Raw genomic sequence first — 24,956 nt, forward strand, 5'->3', positions numbered from 1 at the left:
CGATTAAACTATTGTACTGAATTGAATCTATTTGTTACCGTTTACCACAATGCATGGATGTTTCATTCAAACCCCTCCACATCCTCCACCTCCCTGCCCCTCCCCTCCCCTCCCCTCCCTCCACGATGTTCGATTATGGATTTGTTTTTGTTGTTCATTTTTTTCAGACTTCAAGATCAATAATAAAGTTTGTCCGCGAAGTTCTGGTACGGTACAAGAAAACATAAATGTGGGCGATTGTGAAACACAGTGCACCAGCGATACGAGATGTATGGCTTATTTGACCAATTCAACTCACTGTATTTCATACAAGAATTACGAATGTGGAAATCTCGAATCTCGCAGCTGACAAAAAGACTTCGAAAAAACCAGTAATAAATCACATTCATTTATTAATGTTTATATCGCACGATATTGTAACAAAAGACTCATGTTAAGCAACCATCATCAGGTGTGGATAAATGGGTAAGGATCGAGTTGAAAAGGGGTAAAGGGGAGGGGAGAGGGGAGTAGAGGGGGTGATGGTATGCAACCCACACCCTCTGAATCCCTAAATCAAACCTCTTTTTCAATGAATAAGTAAAATTCTATTAGTGAACACTGTTCCACTGTTCAACTTTAGCACTTTTCCACTGTTAATTTGGGTTCAGAACTGTGGAACTAGATCCAGAACTGTGGAACTGGATCCAGTAAATGTTGAACTGGATCCAGTAACTGTTGGAACCTGCGTTGGAACCTACTGTTGTGAGTTTGAGTTAACTGTGAACTCATGATCCAGAGTTCCACGGTTGTGAGTTAGAGTTAACTCTGAACTCAGGATCCAGTTCCACAGTCATGCCTCCGAGTTGAAACTAGTTCATTTAAATGAGTTAACTATGAGTCATATCTAAACTCACAACTCTGGAACTGCGGGTTCTGATAACCAGGTTTATCAGCCTTAAACCTTCTAGTGCCCGAGACTACAAAAAATACATAATATTTCTTATAGACCTGTGTTTTCTGATTCAAAATGATTTCGAATCGGGAGCCGAACCGGGAACCGGAAGCCAGCTACTGGTTCGGCTCCCGATTGAAAATCATTTTCAATCAATGAATCTTTATCTCAATCGGGAGCAGAAACCAGTAGCCGGTTCGGCTCCCGATTGAAAATCATTTTCTATCGGGAGCCGAACCGGAAGCCAGCTTCACGGGGGTAATTTCAGGAATATTCTTTCAGCAGTATATACACTGGTCCTAATTCAGGCATTGTCAGATTTTCAGCTTTAGTTTAGTTTAGCTGTTATTGTTGTGGTACAGCATCGTAATCGTGAAAGACATCTATACCAGCTTGTATGAATTGTAAATAAAAGTTTATCTGTTGGACATCGGTCTTCATGGTGAATCGTCTTGAGTGGAGAAGGAAGTCTCCTCAACAGTTCATAGCAGAGAGCGAATTATAGCGCCTCGACAGTATCACTAACAGCCCTCACACGCCTGGCTTACGAAAACAATTCCAGAATTTTCGTCGCGGAAACCACCACGGAGCCAAGCTATGATGATCCCGGGCCCTGATACTGCTCCAGAGATTCTATAACGTCGCTTGAAAGAGGTTCCGTCTAGAATTTAAAACTGCAGCGATACAACCCTATTTAATTAAAGTTCGGACAGATGAGGGGAGCTAAAAATCCATCAACACCAAACTAACGATAGACATTTAATTATGAAATGCAGAATTTAGAATTTATTTTAATTCCAATGATTAGAAAATTAAATTCATTTTTAATGAACACTTAAGAGAAAAAACTTAAACGAAACACGATTTAATTTCAAAAATTTCCCCAAATTCTTTTTAAACATTTTAAATGTTTGTGAAGAGCCATTCGAAATGGAAGCGAAAATAATACGTTGTTGTTGACTGTGTTTCCTTAGTGATGAAATAGTCGCAGGTTTGTAAAACATAACGTCATCTGATGATCGTTACAAGCATCAATCACTGATTGGTCGTTTGTAGAACCGGACGGAGACGCCACGAATTCAACACCGGACTGAAAACGATAAGAAATGAAATTCAGATTATCGAACTGTTCTACAGTTGAAACCCCAATTCCACAATTCAGATCCCAGTTCCACAGTTCTGGATCCAGTTCCATAGTCTAGACCCCAGTTCTACAGTTTAGACCTCACAGCCAGTTCCACAGTACCGAGTTAAGATTTGACTCACGAGTTAACTCACTGAAAATGGAATAACTTTAAACTCAGAGTTAACTCTAACTCACAATTGTGGGACTGGGTCCTGTTCCACAGTTCAGACCCCAGTTCTACAATTCAGATCCCAGTTCCACAGTTTAGACCCCAGTTCCACAGTTCCACAGCGTGTATGTGACAGGATGCACTGTATTACAGGGTTATATAGATAGTGATGTATTTGTTATGTGTACCTGTTTAGCCCGGTCAATGCTGTCTCAGGATGAACTGTATTACAGGGTTATATTGATAGTGATGTATTTGTTATGCGTACCTGTTTAGCCCGGTCAATGCTGTCTCAGGATGAACTGTATTACAGGGTTATATTGATAGTGATGTATTTGTTATGCGTACCTGTTTAGCCCGGTCAATGCTGTCTCAGGATGAACTGTATTACAGGGTTATATTGATAGTGATGTATTTGTTATGCGTACCTGTTTAGCCCGGTCAATGCTGTCTCAGGATGAACTGTATTACAGGGTTATATTGATAGTGATGTATTTGTTATGTGTACCTGTTTAGCCCGGTCAATGCTGTCTCAGGATGAACTGTATTACAGGGTTATATTGATAGTGATGTATTTGTTATGTGTACCTGTTTAGCCTGGTCAATGCTGTCTCAGTATGAACTGTATTACAGGGTTATATAGATAGTGATGTATTTGTTATGCGTACCTGTTTAGCCTGGTCAATGCTGTCTCAGGATGAACTGTATTACAGGGTTATATAGATAGTGATGTATTTGTTATGCGTACCTGTTTAGCCCGGTCAATGCTGTCTCGAAATGGAAAAAATGCATCGGAACTCAAAGCTACACCATTTAACTGTTTAATCCAATCATCTCGATCAGCCTACAAATAAAATCAATCATTAGTGATCAGGGTGATTGATGATCACACAGCGACCAGTAATTAGGTGATCATCACACAATGATCAGTAATTAGGTGATCATCACACAATGATCAGTAATTAGGTGATCAATAATCAGACAGTCAGTTATAGTTACCTTAGTCAACTGCTGCGGTGGATCTTCTAACATTTCCTGCCACTTTGACAGTTCCATATCCTACAACAATTAGAAACACTGCAGTCAGATACACTTACAAACTTCAGACAGACAGACAGACAGACAGACAGACAGACAGACAGATAGACAGACCTGTCCAACAGTTCCGTTGACGTACACATCAATGATATTCGACATTTCTGCTCGTTTGACGCCTTTTTTGAATTTCATTCCGAGAACGTTTGGATGTTGTCGGAGCCACCTGAAATAATAAACACATACTAAATGATTCCATCCACAGAGACTGAGTGACTGACTCCGCAGTGAATAACTGACTGACTGACTCCACAGAGCCTGACTGACTGGGTGACTCCACCAGAGACTAACTGACTGGGTGACTCCACCAAAGACTAACTCCACAGAGACTGACTGACTGACTTCACCAGAAACTGACTGGGTGACTCCACCAGTGACTGACTGACTGACTCCACCAGTGACTTACTGACTGACTGACTCTACCAGAGACAGACTGACTCCTCCAGAGACTGACTGGGTGACTTCCTCTGACTCCACAGTGACAAACTGACTGACTCCACAGTGACTAACTGACTGATTGACTCCAGTCCCCAGACTTACTCCACAGAGCCTGACTCACCCAGTCCCCCAGAGACTGACTCCACAGAGACTGACTGACTGAGTCCCTCAGAGACTGACTGACTGAGTCCCCCAGAGCCTGAACGATGCCCTGAAACATGAGATCGATTGACGCTAGCAATAACGTTGCATATTTACCAGTTATTAGTTTTATCAGCAGCTAACCGGGTACAGTGGATACGTGATTGCTGTCCGGCACCGAGTCCAATCACCTGACCATCACGAGCGAAACACACCGAATTCGATTGTGCGTATTTTAAAGCGATTGTCGCGACGATCAGATCTCTAACGGCAGACTGCGGTAGATCGGTGCGTTTAGAACAGATGTTACTGAACAGGTCACGTGTGATTCTTGCATCGTTTCGTTTCTGTTCCATTTGTAAACCGTAAAGTGTCCTCGTCTCCATCTCACTTGGTTCATAATTCTCATCTATCTGTTAAATAAAATTCAGAACAGTTCATAATTCTTATCTGTTGAATAAAATTCAGATCAGTTCATAATTCCCCTCTATCTGTTAAATATGATTCAGAACAGTTCATAATTCCCATCTATCTGTTAAATTAATTCAGAACAGTTCGTTCATAATTCTCATCTATCTGTTAAATTAATTCAGAACAGTTCATAATTCCCATCTATCTGTTAAATTAATTCAGAACAGTTCATAATTCTCATCTATCTGTTAAATCAATTCAGAACAGTTCATAATTCTCATCTATCTGTTAAATTAATTCAGAACAGTTCATAATTCCCATCTATCCGTTAAATTAATTCAGAACAGTTCATAATTCCCATCTATCCGTTAAATTAATTCAGAACAGTTCATAATTCTCATCTATCTGTTAAATTAATTCAGAACAGTTCATAATTCTCATCTATCTGTTAAATTAATTCAGAACAGTTCATAATTCTCATCTATCTGTTAAATCAATTCAGAACAGTTCATAATTCTCATCTATCTGTTAAATCAATTCAGAACAGTTCATAATTCTCATCTATCTGTTAAATTAATTCAGAAAAGTTCATAATTCCCATCTATCTGTTAAATCAATTCAGAACAGTTCATAATGTGAGTGAGTTGTCCTAGCTGTGACGAGTGAGTTGTTCTAGCTGTGGCGAGTGAGTTATTCTAGCTGTGGCGAGTGAGTTATTCTAGCTGTGGCGAGTGAGTTGTTCAAACTGTGGCGAGTGAGTTATTCTAGCTGCGAAGAGTGAGTTATTCTAGCTGCGAGGAGTGAGTTATTCTAGCTGTGGCGAGTGAGTTGTTCAAACTGTGGCGAGTGAGTTGTTCTAGCTGTGGCGAGTGAGTTATTCTAGCTGTGGCGAGTGAGTTATTCTAGCTGTGGCGAGTGAGTTGTTCTAGCTGTGGCTAGTGAGATGGTCTAGCTGTGGCGAGTGAGTTTATTCTAGTTGTGGCGAGTGAGTTGTTCTAGCTGTGGCGAGTGGGTTATTCTAGCTGTGGCGAGTGAGTGTTTACCTGTATAACGCAGTATTTTCCCGTTTTTTTGTTGCTCAGAATTTTCAAAGCTTCGTCTGTGTAACCGGGGGCGATAATACCGTCTGAAACTTCACGAGATATTATCTTCGCTGTCGACAAATCACAAACATCGGACAACGCGATAAAATCACCAAACGACGACATCCGATCAGCACCTACAACAATCAATTAATCACAGTTAACTAGTGTGATATTGATCCACCAGGTGGCATCGTTAGTGTGATATTGACCCACCAGGTGGCACCGGTAGTGTGACAACGATCCACCAGGTGGCACTGGTAGTGTGACAATGATCCACCAGGTGGCACGGTTATGGTGACAATGATTCACCAGGTGGCACTGGTAGTGTGACAATGATCCACCAGGTGGCACGGTTATGGTGACAATGATCCACCAGGTGGCACTGGTAATGTGACAATGATCCACCAGGTGGCACTGGTAGTGTGACAATGATCCACCAGGTGGCACTGGTAGTGTGACAATGATCCACCAGGTGGCACTGGTAGTGTGACAATGATCCACCAGGTGGCACTGGTAGTGTGACAACGATCCACCAGGTGTCATTAGTAGCATACATACCTCTAGCGCGAGCGTAAGCCGTTGCTAACGGTGATAATTGCTGAGCGATGTCGTCGACCATACACAGCTGCGATTGTTGCGGTGTGAGCGGTTCAGCTACCGCGGCACCTGCAGGACTCACGTGTTTAAACGATGCAGCTGATGGCAGGTTTAAAGCTTCCTTTAACTCCCGTACTAGCTGCCAAGCGTTTAATCCATCGCACAGGTTGATAAATCCAGGAGAACCATTCAACACTGTCAAATACAGAAACCATAGTGATTTATCAGACACAGAACGAGGTTAGGGGAAGCATGAGTGAGGTCATGAGGGGAATATGAGTGAGGTGATGGGAGTGAGGTCATGAGGGGAATATGAGCGAGGTGATGGGAGTGAGGTGAGGGGAATATGAGTAAGTTCATGAGGGGAATATGAGTGAGGTGAGGGGGGAGTGAGGTCACGAGGGGAGTATTACCTGTTATCGGTAGTCGAGGTTGAGTTGAATAAATCTGTGCTGGTTTCTGATGAGGATTCATTCCGTATCTCAAACTCAATTGTGACTCATTCTCGCTGAATTGTTGTCTAAAGTAATTAGAGATCGCGCAATCGTACGCAGCCGTGTGGTTAAACGCCTAGAAATATACACACCAGGGGGCGCTTTTTGAAATAGATCTACATAAATCGGTATCACTCTATGACATCATGGCTAACAGTAGTAAATATACCTTCACAGCTAACTGTTGTCTGGTTTTAAGTGTTGTGTTTGCTTCGTTCAACTTCATTTCTTCATTGATTCTATTAAACGCATCAAGAAATATGTTTCAGCTACAGAAAGGGGTGGTGATTGAGTGGAGGTGATTGACGTGGTTGAGGGGAGGTGATTGAGTGGAAGTGATTGACGTGGTTGAGGGGAGGTGATTGAGTGGAGGTGATTGACGTGGTTGAGGGGAGGTGATTGAGTGGAGGTGATTGACGTGGTTGAGGGGAGGTGATTGAGTGGAGGTGATTGAGTGGAGGTAATTCAGGTGGTTGATGGGAGGTGGTTGAGTGGAGATGGTTGAGGTGGTTGAGGGGAGGTGGTTGAGGGGAAGTAGTTGAGGGGAGGTGGTTGAGGGGAGGTGGTTGAGTGGAGGTGGTTGAGTAGAGGTAGTTGAGTGGAGGTGGTGGAGCTGGGTGAGGAGAGGTGGTTGAGGGGAAGTGGTTGAGGGGAAGTGGTTGAGGGGAGGTGGTTGAGGGGAGAGAGGACTGTTACCTGTTATAGTCTGATGGTTCGCACACTACTGTCACTCTTGAATGGTTTTTAGCTGCTGCTCGCAATAAAGTAACTCCACCTAAAATATATACAAATATCTGTTCATAGAACTAGCAGAGACAGGGGTGAGGGACAGTGAGGGGCAGCTGGGGTGAGGGACGGTGAGAGGCGCCCGGGTTGAGTGACCGTGAGGGGATACGAACCTATATCGATGTTTTCGACAGCATCGGCAACTGTAACGTCCGGTTTGGAGACTGTTTTTACGAACGGATACAAATTACACACGACCAACCTTCAAAACATACACAAAACTAATTAAATACATACACAACACTAATTAGGCCTAAATACATACGCAATACTAATTAAATACATACATAACACTAATTAGATACATACATAACACTAATTAAATATGTACGCAACACTAATTAAATACATACGCAATACTAATTAAATACATACATAACACTAATTAGATACATACATAACACTAATTAAATATGTACGCAACACTAATTAAATACATATGCAATACTAATTAAATACATACATAACACTAATTAGATACATACATAACACTAATTGAATACATACATAACACTAATTAAATATGTACGCAACACTAATTAAATACATACACAATACTAATTAAATACATACGCAACACTTAATAAATACATATGCAACACTAATTATATACATTCGCAACACTAATCAAATACATACACAACACTAATTAAATACATACGCAACACTAAATAAATACATACAAATATGCACAACACTAATTGAAAAAATGCACAACACTAATTGAAAATATGCATAACACTAATTAAAAATACAAATGAGTAATGTGTGCTGACGGTACCTGATGAATTGATATCCCTCGGTTTGTAAATCATTTTGATCAGCCGGGTTGTGGCGAGCGAGGATTCCAGCGTGGACGGCCGGATGTAACGTTTTAACACGACCTTCCAGTAATTCACGAGCACCGGTTACATCTGATACATCGCTGACGGGAATACCAGCATCGCGGATACATCTCGCCGTTCCTCCGGATGCGATCAACTTCAGGTGATGCAGCGAATGCAGATCGCGGGCGAATTCAACTAAACCAGTTTTATCAGAAACGCTCAGGATAGCTACGGGATAGAGATTGAAAACGGTCATCCTTATTACCGAGATGAACCGAGATGAAATGAAATATAACATATTCATTTATTCCTTATCGATTTTAACAATTGACATCGTATCATATCAGTAATAAATGCCTGCTGGAGTCATATTTTACATATTTTGTCGGATATTTTTGTAGAAAAATAACTTTTAACTTTACCGAGATGAGATCGTCGATCAATCAAATTCAATGAAATTTTATTGCTAACCGAGTTTACGTATTTGAAGTCAAAATTTTTTTTAATAAAAAAAATATGTAAAATATGACTCTAGAAGGTATTTATTACTGATATAACATGATTTAAAGTGTTAAAATCGATAAGGAATAAATAAATATGTTATATTTCATTTCATCTCGGTTCGTCTCGGTAAAATACGTCATCTCGGTAATAAGGATGACCCATTGAAAAGTGCTCTTTTTCTTGAAATAGAACCGCCCCTCCTTAACAGCTCGGCATGACGGGCCGGGGCCGAGTTTCACGAAAAAGTTTAAGCCTAAAATGGTTTAGTTTGAATTGTTGTCCTCATTGAAAACATGAAGTAACCAATGGCAATTACACCAAAAATTTGAGTTAAACATTTTCGTGAAACTGGGCCCTGCGGCTAGGACCGCTAGGTTAATGAACCAGTTCCCACTAAACTTACACTGAATTGAATTTAAGTTTAAACTAATAAATATATATTCACTGATCTCTCTATTTGTGAGAAGCTCCTGACGATACAAGATATCAATATTTACCTAAATCACTCATTTTCAATACGTGACACTCGATTATATCGGAGATATTCCACAGTGGAATTTGTGAGTCGAAGTGGAAACACGTGTGTGGAACCGGATGTAAACATGGGTTGAGGTTCGTCGCAATGCGGCGTAGTATAAATTCAATTCAATTTTGCTTTATTGATCCATTTAAGCATTAAGTTAATAAAGACAATTTAAGTACGACGTAAATCTGTTTTTTTTAAATAATGAAGCGAAACTCATTAAAATGTATCATAACTCAGTAAACTGTAACGAAAATTCCATGATCTAGAAGAACCAGTTCGCACAATGACAGACAGCACCTCGGGTTCGAATCCCACGCAGCTGCAAGTTTGACTAGTTGTCAAGCTCTTGACGCTTATTTTGTGACCCTCAGTAAACTTTAACAATTCAATCGTCAAAAACTTATATTTATTTACTATATGTATATTCTTTGCAGTTAACACAATAAAGGAAAAAATATACCTTAAAAGCAATGTCTAAAATGGTTGCAATTTTGTTCTAGAGCCTGAGATACTACATTCTTGCAGTACAAAGAGACGCGGACTGGTGCCTGATTGAAACAAGAAACATGAAACATGAAACAAGAAACGCGAAACATGAATCATGAAACAAGAAACCTTGCCGTCAGTACGAACTAGTCAGCCGGGGACAAAAGATAAGACGATTTACGAAAGCGCGCATATAAAATCGTTACACCGCAATTTTAGAATTTTCAGAGCAATAATTAAAAGTTATTTCAAGCTTTTCTCATAATACGATTTATATTGTATAGAATTACTTAACGCCAAAGTGTCAATCGTACACATACATTTATATTTAACCCGCGGCTGTTTCGTATGGTCTGAACTCAGTAATTAAATAGTTTGCGGCGCTCAACCAACCGAAAACACCTGTTCGTCAATGTGTCACGATCACCTATAGATTTAGTATAACAAATACTTTATAAAAATAACTGACTTGATTTGTGTGTAATCGTCGTGGACTGTATAGCGCTGAAATAACTAACTCCAGACACCACCGAACCCGATCAGAGAGGAGTCATGTAAAACTACAAGAGGCATCACGTAGAGGTAGGGGTGCTTCTTGAGTGCTAAATTACTGTATTATTTTGCTTAGAAATTCAATTTGTGGATTTTTCCCGGAAGAATGCAAGCATAGTTTCGAAGAAATAGAAGTTTTGATAATATTTACCGCTATTCCTTTGTCCACAACATTAGCTGTGATTAATATATATGTAATAATGGATGATGAATTTCATCGAGGCCAGTTTTAAATGACAGTAAACAGTTTGGGGGCAATAAAGAATTCAATGTTGAAAATTAGGGAAAAATACAAAAAACGAAAAAATTCAATAAGATATAGAAGGAAACACACAAAAATAAATAATCATTTTTAAAATTTGTAATTTTGAAGAATAGATAATTCGATAGAATAATTGAGTGAGAAACTGTAGGCGAAATAAGAATTGATATCACAAACTGTAGGCGAAATAAGAATTGATATCATAAACTGTAGGCGAAATAAGAATCCATGAAAGGAAATACGTACAGTATTATTTGTCTATAGTGTATCTGATAATGTATCATGCACGACTGATTGTAGACTCGACCCCCGGGGTTCAGCGCACGGTTTCTAAAAGCATTTTAATGAAGAATTTCCTTCCGTATAAGAATTTACCCAAACATACAAACAATAAGAGATAGTTTCCTTAAGGGCAGGAAAAATATATCTACACAAAGTGACACTTAGTAACACTGTTGGCTGTTAGATAATTAAATAGCGTTTCAAAGAATTATTTTATTTCAATCATTTATAAAGTATCGTGCATTAGTTGAGAATGTTAGTGTTAGTATCGCCGCGCTCATATATCTTAAAAAATGGCGAATTATGTCGAAGATTTTTTACTGGAATTGTTCATATATTTAACTCATCACAGTGATTATAACTGTTGGATCTACGTTTAGGCACTTCTAGAACAATTACTACCTCCATAAACACCCGTATGATACCATCAAACTAATCAAATGATTTGATAAGCTAAGTACGCTTAATTTGCTGATGTCATAGGGTGATTTATGGAGGCAGTTATTTGATCGAGGAAATGTTGTATGGAACGGACAGACAGCTGCTATTGTCGTGAGCTTTTTTATCTAATCAATCATAATCATTACTGCTGCTACTGCTGCATGCCGCTGCCGCTGCCGCTGCTAAGACGACTGCTTTTGTTCGGCAGTTATTAAGTTACTCGATGTGAAATCGTCCGTATGGCAACGACTTCCGGTTATTATCGATCCGGCAACATTACACGTGTAAATTAACCCTGTCCGCTCCCCTCCCTCTCTCCATACTCTCCACCCCTCCCCTCTCCCTCCCTCCTCTCCACCACTCTCCCTCTCCGCTCTTCCCTCCCCACTCCCCTCTCCCTCTCTCGATCCCTCCCTCTCTCCCTCCCTCTCGTCTCCCTCGCTCTGCATGTGTCGCGTTCATCATCAGCTAATGACACACACCGGATCACACAACACAGACACAGACACAGCTCTGGTCGCTTCTGTTGGATACATAAACAACTAGTGAAATAAACAATGGCCGCGGTTCCGCGACTCTGACAATCATTTATTGATTGTAAACGTGGATCATGTTGTCGGTTTCGCTTTTGTGATATTTATTTTCACAAATCCGGAATTTTAGTTTCGGGGAAGGCGACAATTACAAAACACGGAAGAGCTACGTAGGACCCGATTCTAGACGGTTCAGTGGATGTTGAGGTTATCTGAGATTTACCTGTGTTCTGTCTGAGATATCGGTTTCGGGCAGCTAGAGTTATTTGAGATTTACCCGTGCTGTTTTTGAAATATCGAGTTCGGGCAGCAGTGAATGGATATTTTATAAAAGCGGGGAATAGAGAGTACACTTTGAAACGCGGTATATTGGAAAATCGTTGATAAAATTCATCCATAACAAATAAACCGTTTTCGTGACACATAATCGACTCTTCTAGCAACAGCAGCAGCAGCAGTAGCAGCAGCAGCAGCTGCAGCTGCTATGTTACTATGAGATGTGTAAACTCGGATCTAAGAGATGTCTGAAATGGTAAGCAATACGTATATCTGCAGAATTGTATCAGATATCAGTAAACTTAATTTGAATCAAGACGTCTCTAAAGCATTTGATCTTGTTTAATACATTTTATTATCGTGTAAATAACGCGCCCACTACCTAGTCATCCGAATATTCGGCCCTCTCGAGGAACCAGTTCTCGTGGTATCAGGTCATCATCTTGGAAAATTCGTCTATCATTTTTGAGTCTCAGTTTCTATTTCTAATTCAAGTCGTCGTGATCATATCGATCTCCACAAATATTGATTTCAGCGCGTGATTTCCCGAGGATCAGTTACTTGTGGATTTTAAGAGACTTGTTTTATCCGTTCACGTATATCTACCAAATCAACTGCAGCTCATGACGAACGACAAACTGGACGCAGTAGTTGTTAATGTGATTTCTAACACGATACAACGCGTGGATGTGTGGTCTATATCGAGTGAGAAGTTTAAATTGAACCTGTTGACAGCGGATTGAGTGATTCGTATTACTGTGACCCAATCTGAAGTTCATTATCAATAAGTGGTTATTAATGTGAATCTAGAGAAGGGTGTAATGTATCAATAATAATTAATTGATCGCGATCACGAATAGTTTATTGAAGTCAGGCAGGAACCGTGTGACTGCGCGTTAGGGATATTAGAACATTCATTCCAATATACTCGAGTCCGACCGTGATACAATTAAAACTTTTATAGCCTGTAAAACCTATAAATAAAGCGTACAATAACGTTTCACTGTAAAATAACTCGTGATTAAATAAGATTATTTAATGCGCGATAAAACATCAATAACTTATTCACAATGAGAACTTTCTTCTGGAATTTATATTGTAGAATTTCCATTCAAATTTCTGTAATTGAGAAATTTTATTAGTCGTCAAATTCAGAATTATTTATGTACGTGGTATTTCAATTCGTGGTTAGAACCAAAGTCGATCAACACAGATCTGAAATATACGTAAAATCTTCCCGCATTGCATTTCAGAAATGCCCGAAAGGATCCTTTCACGTGGAGCCACTCGACCTTGAAGAACTACGCAAGGAACAGAGACGCCTGGCGGCATTAATACGAATTCAGCGGGTTCGAATCCCAATTTTTTCCAAGGTATTTCATTTGACCTGCTCGAGTCGATAACTTATGAATGTTTACGAATTGATTCTCCTTACAAAGTTCAACAACTATTTGTGTTATCATTCTTAGATAAATACAATGTGTCAAAAACAACGTTGAATACTGATTCAAGATTGGAATTTCAAATATTTCAGGCTTATCAAATAATTTACTTCATAACCCGGACCCAGTTCCACAGTTCTGAGTTAAGATTTAAATCGGAGTTAACTCATTGCAAGTGAACTAATTCTAACTCAGAGATAACTCTTACTCACAATCCACAAATCACTGGATCCAGTTTATTTGTTTTTTAGAAATCTCGACAAGCGAACGTTGCTATGGAATTAAAACTATTGGGGAATGTTGAATTCAAGCGGAAATTTAACCCGACTTTGGACAAACTGAAACACGACGTGAAATCAGTTTTAGACGGCGAAAAAATATTGAACAAAAAACAACTACAAAACGGGTTCTATTACGTGCAGGACCGCAACAACGAACTATTTCCTCGCGCAGGGAGACGGCGAGAACGACCGCGTCACGGCCGCCATCGCCGCGGACGAATCGATCTCGATGGCTATAGTAGCGACACTAGCGGCGATTATTCGAACGAACAGCTCGGGTTGAGCTCGCGGAAGTTGGGATCGGTGCCACGACTGAAGAAGGATGGAGCGGCTACAAGTCGACGTGAAAGTCTAACATCTACAGATCACAAATCAGGAAACGCGTATGCTAATGAGCAGTTCGGTTACAGCGATTTTAAATCGCAGATCGCGAAGTCGGTCGACGGCGCTGCGACCACCGGCGATAAAATATCGCTACCCGATATCGGTTTAAATAACAAAATCGCGAAAACGCAGCGAAAAAAACACGACAACAAAAATAACATCTCAAACGACGGCGAAACTCAAGCGAAAAATGAAATACATATACACATCCCAGAATCCTACGCGACATTATCCCGTGATACAACGCGTTTCCCGCCGTTAACCGCATCTAGAGGGAACTCAATAGGTGGCGCTAGCGTCGAGTCGGTACAGACTCCGCAAAGGTTGAAATTAACGCACGGTAAACGAGTAGGTGCTGGTGCTGGTGCTGGTGCTGGTGCTGGTGCTGGTGCTAGTGCGTCCGGGGATTATATCGGTGACCTGGAGGACGGCGCCAGGTGGCGTCGTGAGCGTAGTGGTACATTCACCCGCGAGGAGGCGCTAGGGTTGATCAGAGTTACCAGTTTCCATAGCGACGGTAGTTTTTGCGTGTGCGAGAATGGGCCAGTGATTGCGTCTTGCGAGGAGTGCGGGAAAGCCGTCCATAAAAACAACTGTTCCAGATTTTCGGCCAATCAGAAGTTGACTTGCTCGAATTGTGGGCGGAAGGCCGCCTTGAAACGGAAGTCGAGCGATTCGACTTCCGGTGAAGGGTCATTCGTAGATGCGAGGAGACGCACGTCGGGTCAAGGTCACCAGAAACAGGACGAGACAAAAGAGGTCGCTGCGGCGGTGGACGGAGGGGTCGGTTTTGTTCCTGAAAATGCAGCAACTCCTACCGGTGATTCTCAGAACTATTTGAGGATGTTAGATGCTAAGCTGAAAGCGGGAGAATTCGATGCGCCCGAAACCAATAGCGACACGGCGGGGACCGTCTCAAAGTCGAAACAAATCGAGAGTTTGGATTTACAATTTACGACAAGCGTCAACAAACCTAAAACTAAAGTCGATCAATACAGAGAGGCCTATATAAAAGCGTTATCAGCGGCTCGAGGTTATAATAGACCGGTCAAACCGTGGATGTTAGCTACAAATACATCTCGAGCCTTCGCATTCTCCTACTTTAAAATTTGGCCCAGGAAAAACCCAATCGAAATCGGCATCAGATCGAAATCTCCCAGTAGATCGAGACCTGGTAAATTGGCGCCCCTGAAAATGATTTTCGGCGATGTAAACCCCGACGACTATATCTACGGGGGTCCCATGAACCCGCGACCGGGTGGACACCAGATAACGATCACACCTCCCCCTGGTGGTGAGAAAAAACGTAAAAAGAACACGAAAGCGAAACAGAAGAAAAAGAAACGATAACGCCCCCTAGTGGTCCGAACGATTAGGGTTAAAGACTCCGGGATCAGGAGCTAGTGCAGGATGTATAGTATAAAGACCCGTTGAATCCAGCTGCAGTGGTCTTAGATTAGTTCGACTATTCTAGATTGGTCTTAAGACAAACTCTAGTGGATTTAGCTTAAAGTGACTTAAGTCTTTCTAATCCTCTAATGTACATAAATTGGGTTCGTGATTATTCGTGATTATTACCATTGTAATTCTCCTGCTGTCTACTTAAATGATATTTGCACTTTAAGAATTGTGATGTAATGAAATAATAAGAACTTAAAAAACAAATATCATTTCGTTTCTTTTTTCTTTGACCACAAATGGCTAGGGTTAGGGTTAGGGCTAGGGTTAGGGTCATAAACAGTTAGACGGCGTTTTCTTGTTTATACTCGTCGACGTCCGAAACCGTTAAGTGTCCATAGTGCGAGACACATTCGGCGTCCGGCCCACATTCGGACTCTATCTCCCCGGAAAATTTCTAGCCGTCTGTTCTGAGGCAAAAGGCAAAGTTTACATCACATAATCAAGATAACACAGAATAACTTTGAACTGTCCAGTGAAAACTGCTGCATCTGGTTTTGTCATCCGATTGTGGATTCTTTGAAATTCATTCAAAATCTCAGAAATTGATGCAGTAGGTTAGCGGTAAGTGGTACCGGCTGGTCACCGGTCAGCACACCTGACTGGTCACCAGTCACCACACTGACCAGACAAACCTTCCATTTGGAAAATGTCAAGACATTTTTCGTGGATTACTTATCCATCTTTGGAGTTAGTAACTGCCCCTGTAAACTCGTGGTTACATGCATTCTACTGTATCAGTCATACATATGTTTTATCCACTTATGATTTCTATATATCACCAAGTAATGGTTCTAGAAGAAACTACTAGCGACAACAGTAGTTGATGATGAAATAGCTTCATTATCCTGACTGAAATATGCATTATCAGGAGGTATATATCAGGAGTTCAATAACACCAAAAATATAAACATATTCAAACCCTTAAGATAAATTATAGTTTATTAAGATACATAATGAATTATGTGAGAATTTTGATTGAATTGTCATATCGTTATACGCTCGCCATCTAGCGGGTTAGGGGTGCATCACGGGGAACCTCATCACGGGTTAGCTGGTGCTGCAAGGGAGACCTCCTCGTCACTACCGTTCACTGATAACGAGCTCGAATGGTTTCGACATGCAGAAAAACGGATTGGTCAAGAAATTCGATTCGAGCTGCGAGTCTTTCACGGGGCTATCCGCCGGGAACCTGACGCTAAACTTCTGCATGATACTCGTGAAGAATAGAAACACGTGTTGCCTGCCGACACTTTCACCGACACACGATCGGCGACCGGCGCTGAACGCTAACCACGATTTGGGCCGCGCGATGATTTTACCGTCCGCGTGGATGAACCGTTCGGGTTTGAACGATTCCGGCTCGTCCCAGGCCCGCACGTCGCGATGGCAGGCGTAGATGTTCGCCCAAACCTGACAGTCTTTAGGAATGTCAAAACCGTCTGTAATGAAATGCGAAGAAATTACAATCAGAATCGAATCGGTAAAACTCGACGATGGGGATATTGGAATTTAGTTATGAATCCTTCAAAAGTTTCCACGATTAGGGCCTTTCGGGAAAGTGCCAGAGTTATGTGGGTTTTACTTGTGTCTAGCTTCGGGTGTATAAAGTTGCATGGTTAATAATAATTTCAAAAATCATTACAGCGTATATACACGTATGATAATCATTTGTCTATCTTTCTGTATGGGTTAAATATGATTTTAAACCTATATAGTTTCTTTGGTTGCGTGGGTTTGATTTTACTCTGGGCCAAGTCATACAGTGGAGGGGTTTAATTTGACTCCAGTTAAATTGTTTGGTTCCACTGTTCAATGGGTAATTTGATTTGGATCCCCGTTCCACGGTTTTAAGCGGGTTTAATTTGACTTTGAACCCAATTCCACGGTAGGGTTTCGTTTCGTTTCGCTTCGATACCGTACAAAGTTTGATTTGACTCTGTATCCAGTTCCACGGTGGTGGAATTGGGTTGATTTGACTCTGGAACCAGTCCCACAGTTGCGTGGATTCAATTTGACTATGGATCCAGTTTCACAGATGCGTGGGTTTAGTTTTACTATATTATACCCAGTTCTACAGTTGCGTGGGTTTAGTTTGACTATGGATCCTGTTTCACGGTTGTGTGGGCTTAATTTGACTTTGAACCCAGTTACACAGTTGCGTCGATTCAATTTAACTGTAGACCCAGAATTACCTATTTGCACGTCGCAGGCGGCAGTATGGATCGCTACCGGTCCAATCGGACACAACCTCAATGTCTCATGCATTACCGCGTCGCAATAAACCAATGTTTGTTTATCTGACATCTTTAACGGTCGGTCGCCTGTGTTTGAAAAAACAAATCAGAAACTTCTAAAATATACTAGATTTAGCAAATAAAAACCAACAGTAGATTTGTAGAAAAAGTCTATTTTCTAGCAGTTTATAGGTTAAAACTAAACCTTTTCTTCAGAGAAACAAAAACAATACAATGATACATTTTTGTATTTCTTTACTGTTAGAAAAGAAACTTTTTCTACAAATCTACTGCGGGTTTTTATTTGCTACTAATTCACTGGGATTTATATCAGTTCACTACAGTCATACTAGATTTAGGTTTCAAATGTCTCGACAAATGTGTAATTATACCGACATAAACCGATATATGACTGCAATTAACTGATATCAATCTCAGTTTAGAGTTAACAAATAAAAACCCACAGTTAGATTTGTAGAAACAGTTTATTTTCCTTAGAGTTTCGAGGCTTTAACTATAAGCCTCGTCATCAGAGGAACAAAAAAAAACACAATAATGAATTACAATAATTCAAAATTATAGAGTTAAAGCCTCGAAACTCTAAGGAAAATAAACTGTTTTTAAAAATCTAACTGTGGGTTTTTATTTGTTTTTTATATACCTATATATTCATCGAGTTCGTCTTGAATTCGCGTCTGCACTTCGGGATGTTTTGCCATGAAATACATGATCCAGTACAACGTATGCGTCGACGTATCAACTCCGGCTGAAACATTTAAACGCAATCTGTTTCATTTGAAATCCGTTTTGATTAATAGTGATCTTTATTTAACTGAGTATTATTTCCGTATACATAATCACACGTTTTTAAATCAATTTCATGTTTATTACCGCAAGCAAGCTGTACAACGAATATTCAGCGACTCGCTTTATTTTGATTCTAGAACCAATCCTAAAACTTACGACCGGCCTAACATCAGTTGGTAATGTGATACATTTATGCACATATTAAGTCGCGTCTATGGTCTCTGGCTCAGTTTGGTTCTTTGTTGACTAATCAAACACGCAACTGGACACTAGTCCGGGCTAATTTTCGTTGTAAAAGCATCGTTAAACATAGAATCGGTCGAAGATCATTTTGTTGTTCTTTCCGCAATCTAACAACTAAAGCTTATTTTGGTTCCATGACCGTAACTCTAGCAACTTGCGACCGGCCTTAGTTCATTTAGTCTAAGTTCATGTTCTATAACCAATGTAACGAATTGAGTACAATCTCAGCTCATGTTAGTTCTATGACTAATATAATACTTCAGAGCTTATTTTGGTTCTATAACTGATCTCTGAGACCAGTCTAAGCTAATTTTGGTTCTATAACCAATCATACAATGTAAGACCAGTCTAAGCTTATTTTGGTTCTATAACCGATCTCTGAGACCAGTCTAAGCTCATTTTGGTTCTATAACCGATCTCTGAGACCAGTCAAAGCTCATTTTGGTTCTATAACCTATCTTTGAGACCAGTCTAAACCCTGGGTAAACATACTGTAGATATTACCTCCAAACATATCACTGATTATTTGAACAAGATGTCTATCGGTGAATTTATCTGCTAGTTGCGGATCTTCTTGACGAGTTTTTTCTCTTGCTTGTAATAAGTAGTCGGTGATATCGGTTAGATGTGCTACAATTCATAGACAATTGATCGATTATCTTGTGAAAAATACGAATGATCGTGGATAGATTAATGTTACTCTAACTGGAGCACCCTCTAACGGATTTTTGTTTTTACATCCCAACTTACAATGTTATAATGTATCACCCGGTAAACGTAACAGTGCTGCTGTCTGTACCCTGTAATCCAGCTGACAATCAGCTGCCTGTACCCTGTAACCCAGCTGACAATCAGCTGTCTGTACCCTGTAACCCAGCTGACAATCAGCTGCCTGTACCCTGTAACCCAGCTGACAATCAGCTGTCTGTACCCTTTAACCCAGCTGACAATCAGCTGCCTGTACCCTGTAACCCAGCTGACAATCAGTTGTCTGTAACCCTGCTGACAATCAGCTGTCTGTACCCTGTAACCCAGCTGACAATCAGCTGTCTGTACCCTGTAACCCAGCTGACAATCAGCTGCCTGTACCCCGTAACCCAGCTGACAGTCAGCTGTCTGTATCCTGTAACCCAGCTGACATTATGCAGTTTGTACTGTGCAACCCCTCAGACAATCAGCTGCCCGCACCATGTACCATTCAGACAGTCGGATGATGTACCCCTTAAAGATAATCTGAAACTAGGAACTTTAACAACTCGTTAAAGTTCCTTACCAGTCGTTAGCCAACGGTTCCTCTAACCGGTTCGTTAGCTAACACTTTTTAACGTGGATGTAAACTAACTTGTCGTGAGGAACTTTAACGACTTGTTAAAAGCTAACCAAATTTTGAGCAACAGGTCCCTGTTCTGTACCCAGCATCCCCTCAGACAATCTGCTCCCTGTACCCTGTATGAGGTAGGGTTATGTGCCGTAGCAGAATCTCGCGATTCCATCAGATTCGAAATCCTGCCGAAGGAGGATCCATTTGCGATTCATTTCACGTTTGGATTTGTTTAAACGAGCGAAAGGCTTGATAAAAAGGATTTAGGCTGGATTGACATGTCATGCTTGTAGCGGATCGCGACACCAGAAGCTTGTATCAATGAGGCTAATCCCACTGAGTTAAATCCATAATGGATTAATTTGAAATGCGCTTGCTTCCCTTCGCAAACAGAATATATGGTCACAAAATTGTTTAACTTAAAGCAAGCTGCCATATTCTAGTTTTTCTAAATATCCAGCGTTTTATTCAACTCTATAGTCAAATCACTGCATTTTCAATTACTTTAACTCTTCAGTCAAAATTGAATTATTCTAATTACTCTCATTTTACCGTTAAAATCACCGCATTTTCAAGAATATATTGTCAAAATTAGTTTATTTTCATTAATCCTAATTCTTCTGTCAAAATTACTGCATTTTCACTTTAATTACTATAGTCAAGACTAGTAACGTATTGAATGCTGCAACAATACCGCCAAAACTTGTTTATTTTCAATTAGTCAAAGAAAGTGCATTTTTCTTGATATTCTTTTTCGATTGTCTGTTGGTTATTTTAGTATACAACAGGACCGATTCAGATATCTACCTGGATCGAATTGAGCCTTGTGTTCTTCGAAATGTTTTCTCAAAAAGCCGATCATGTGATCGAACTGCTCGATGACTTTCCTAGTCGACGGTATCTTGTACGGAATATACTTCATCAGAGGTATGACGTCTTCTAGGACGCCGGTATTTCCGAAAAGGGTATTCACTCCGTCCAAGGCTCGGTACAAGTCATCGAAGTCCTGGTCGCCCTCTTCGAACCTTGTGGAATTAGACAAAGTAAAAAAACTCATCACAGTATCATCGAATTTCGATCTCCAGTCACCCCCCGATATACCGCCCGATTTCAATTTCAATTTTCGATCTATTTCTGAAGAAAGCCTGATTTGAAAATATTTTTGAACGGTGCGACGAGCTCTTTTTGAACTTTTCGCGATAACTTTTAGCATAGTTTTTACCTAGGGGATTATTACCAGTAATATGGATAATAGGGGTTCATACCAAAGGTCGAAGGGTCATTTATCTCCATATTTGTTAGTAATTGTTTCAATATTTGTAATTAAATATTTCTTATGTAATTAATTACATAACTTAATTAAAGTTAATTCATTTAACTTTTTGAATTCATAATCTACTGATTTGACATTTGTAGTATCTTTAATTCTATTTAAGTATTCACTGTGTATTTGTTTACTCTCCATTTTAACAACATATTTTTTATTAAAATTGATTTCATTTATATATGAAATACATGCAAATAATGTTCATTTAAATGAAATTATTAGAAGTAATAGGGATAATAGGGGTTCATATCAAAGGCTGAAGGGGAGAGTGAGCTCGACCCTTCGACCTTGGGTATGAACCCCTATTATCCCTATTACTATTACCGCTAACCCCTCAAGACACACGCACCTATATCCGCTAGTTTATCAAACGTCGAATCATCACGAACACTTACCGTTTGTTGAACAACATGTCGCAGATGACGTTATAAACCATCAGGTTCAATGTCGGTTTCATGTCGAAGGGCTTGTCCAGATTCTTACGAAAAACCTCGACACCTTTTTCAGCGGCCGTTTGCACCTTACTGTCAGACAGCGCCAATGAATTTCTAGGAAGATATATTATTTTTTTATTTGTAGTTATCCAAAATCCTGCCATTGACAGAAAGCCCCCGCACCATCCCGGACGATCTGCTGTCTGTGCCCTGCAACCCCTTGACAATCTGCTGTCTGTACCCTACAGCCCCTCAGGCAATCTGCTCATCCGACGATTAATACTGGTCGAAGATAGCAGAACGCTGCGGCATCTGCACAAAATGGAATTCACAACAACCCTCCATGACCCCTTCTGTTCAGAAAAATTGTTGTTGGAATCCTTGAAACATCCTGGCCACAAGGCAGGAATAGGAAAGAATAACCATTAAAAATGATGATTGAAAGCATAAAGAATGTATTACCTGAGACCAGACGTGACAAGCTTCCTCATTAATTTCCAAACTGGATCGTGAGGTTGACCGTTTGATATATCCCTACTACCATCCGTGAAGAAATCAACTAAAATCATAGAAGTTCGTGTTAAGCTTTCTTCTTTCTTCTTTTCTCTCCAATTTTTCATTTTCTTAAACTGTTATCCCTCAACCCACTAAAGTGCCACGGAGTTTCGAGGTTACTTCACATATTATGAGGCTTCATAGGCAGGCTACCCTCAACCCACTTAAACCATCGCCGTACCGATGTTTTCTATGTGTACGTTCGGGCTTTCTTTTCCCCTCCACCAACTGAGTGCCATTCCAGGCATCGTTTAATGAGTTTAAGGTCCGCCCCCTTCAATTGGGTAACCGCCGTACTACTGTGGCAATAGAGGATTCCACGTATGGCAGGCGAGGGTCCACCAGGTGTCACTAGTGGTTACTCGTTTACCGCGCTTCAATTTCTTCTACATTTCAATTAGATTCAATTAGAGTCAACTTTTCTCATTAGTGAAATCAATTTCCAGTAAAACTATACCATACATTTATTGGTTACATCATTCTTATATCTATTTGATGACTTGTTCGACAAAATTTACATTTGGGAGCCTAAAAATCCTCATTTTCACTACGTATAACTCATTACGCCAATTGGTGTGTGCCGGTAGGCTACATATTTTGAAAATTTGCACGGTTTTACAAAACTTCTTTCTTGGATCATTGAATTTTTTTATTGATGAAATCCTCCTCCTCCCGCCGCCCCCTCCCCCCCCCCCCCGATTTGTTCGAATTGACTCACGCGACCAGGATGTTGGTCTGTTATCGATTTTATCCATTTTGACGAACGCCTTCGATACGGTATCGCCGGTGTTCAGAACTATCACGTTTTCAGGTATTCCGTAACCTTAAACGAAATGAAATTGCACGTCACCGTTAGCTGTTTTATTCGTGAGAATCTCGATTTGGAAACCGCTCAGAAGAGTCAACTTGGTTCTCACCCATTTTGAAATTAAAGATGTCGCCATATTCTTCGGCTAGCTTTGTGAAATGGAGCCACGGTGGACGTCCCTCAATCTGGAAATCTATAAAAGGAACGCACTATGTTCATTTTTAAACGCCCTAAGCTTATTTCGGGTCCGAGCCAATGTAACAACATACAAAATAAAGAGCTCTGAGCGTTCAGTCGGGCTCTGTAGCCAAAATGAATTACATATTATCGTCTATACTCATTTTATTTGGTTCTATAAATAAAGAATAATAAGATTATTTTGGCTCAATAAACAACCTAACGACTTAAGACCAGAATAAGCACATTTTGGTCTATAGCAAATCTCACAACTTAACACCGATATAAGCTAATTTAGTTTCTATAACCAATTTAACAACTTTAGACCAGTCTTAATCTAAATTTGTTTCTATAACGAATCAAACTATCTAAGATCGGTCCAGGCTTATTTTAATTCTTATAGATTTAACTACTTAAGACCAGTTTAGGGTCATGTCTTTCATGAGGTGTAGTCATCCTTATAGTTTTTTAAATCGGATAGAATTCAAAATAGCTTGCATAGGCCTACTTAAATATATCAAATATCACAACATCGGTTAAAGACCCAAAGCGAGCGTATTAGCTGTTATCGCCGGTGTTGTCTATCGCGGAACAACGGAATCGCAGAATTTTTCAAAAACAGGGAATTCATTAATGAGGTGTCAGTGATGAATAGATGCTTACCTAACGTGTTGCCGATAAACGGGTAGCCTTTCGGTCCAGGCGGCAGATTGTAGCGTTTACGATTTTTGGCGTAGATACAAACTACGACCAGTAAACCAACAATTAGCGTTAACGTTACGGGGTCCATTATTGAAAAGAGCAAATACGGAACGCAGCGCGAGCTTAGGGGCGTCAATGATTAAACACTAACTTATATGTATCATGGTTTACGAAAATAAATCATTATTATAACTGAACTAATTCAATCCGGCTTAAAACACAAATTTATTGCTAAATGTAATTTCCATGTATATTATATATATGTATGTATGTATGTATGTATGTATGTATGTATATGTATATATATATATATATATATATATATATATATATATATATATATATATATATATATATGTATGTATGTATGTATGTATGTATATATATATATATATATATATATATATATATATATATATATATATATATATATATATATATATATATATATATATATATATATATATATATATATATATATATATATATATATATATATATATATATACAAGTCATAATATCATATTACGAACGAATTAATGCTAATATTTTTCTAAAGTGTCCGGAATTTTTTCATGAACACGAATCAGTGTTTAACTCCACTGCCGAATATTTTTTTTTTTTTTAGGTCAGCTAAGCTCCAGAGGACATTCGGGCAATTACAATTATAAATGAAATGAGAGTGACATTTGACGGTGATCAAAAATTAATAAATGCACGTAAACTGATAATTACACTTAAGGATGATAACATTAATAGCAATGAATTGTAACAATAAAAGTAATAATAATAATAAATAATAGTAAATGATAATA

General features: G+C 39.7%; 2 protein-coding genes across 2 annotated transcripts; both read right to left on the bottom strand.

The window, feature by feature from the left end:
• Nucleotides 1–1,698: 1,698 nt before the first annotated feature.
• LOC141906665 (bifunctional purine biosynthesis protein ATIC-like) lies at nt 1,699–9,217 on the bottom strand. The gene is made up of 13 exons (XM_074795947.1): nt 9,105–9,217; nt 8,058–8,331; nt 7,390–7,478; nt 7,187–7,265; nt 6,660–6,729; nt 6,410–6,566; nt 5,958–6,191; nt 5,358–5,533; nt 4,021–4,316; nt 3,382–3,490; nt 3,229–3,288; nt 2,978–3,073; nt 1,699–2,024 (listed from the first exon to the last, which is right to left on the bottom strand). Exons 1-13 carry the CDS (start codon nt 9,115–9,117, stop codon nt 1,905–1,907), a joined length of 1,773 nt encoding a protein of 590 aa, XP_074652048.1. The 5' UTR covers nt 9,118–9,217; the 3' UTR covers nt 1,699–1,904.
• Nucleotides 9,218–16,501: 7,284 nt separating this feature from the next.
• Nucleotides 16,502–24,245, bottom strand: LOC141907257 (steroid 17-alpha-hydroxylase/17,20 lyase-like). Its single transcript, XM_074796849.1, has 10 exons — nt 24,103–24,245; nt 23,372–23,455; nt 23,173–23,277; nt 22,362–22,458; nt 21,861–22,013; nt 20,946–21,163; nt 19,322–19,447; nt 18,429–18,533; nt 17,726–17,854; nt 16,502–16,972 (listed from the first exon to the last, which is right to left on the bottom strand). The coding sequence occupies exons 1-10, from the start codon at nt 24,227–24,229 to the stop codon at nt 16,614–16,616; spliced, it is 1,503 nt and encodes a 500-aa protein (XP_074652950.1). The 5' UTR covers nt 24,230–24,245; the 3' UTR covers nt 16,502–16,613.
• Between the last annotated feature and the right edge of the window lie 711 nt (nt 24,246–24,956).

The sequence above is a fragment of the Tubulanus polymorphus genome, chromosome 6 (genome assembly GCF_964204645.1).
Source record: "Tubulanus polymorphus chromosome 6, tnTubPoly1.2, whole genome shotgun sequence".
Lineage (NCBI taxonomy): Eukaryota > Metazoa > Nemertea > Palaeonemertea > Tubulaniformes > Tubulanidae > Tubulanus > Tubulanus polymorphus.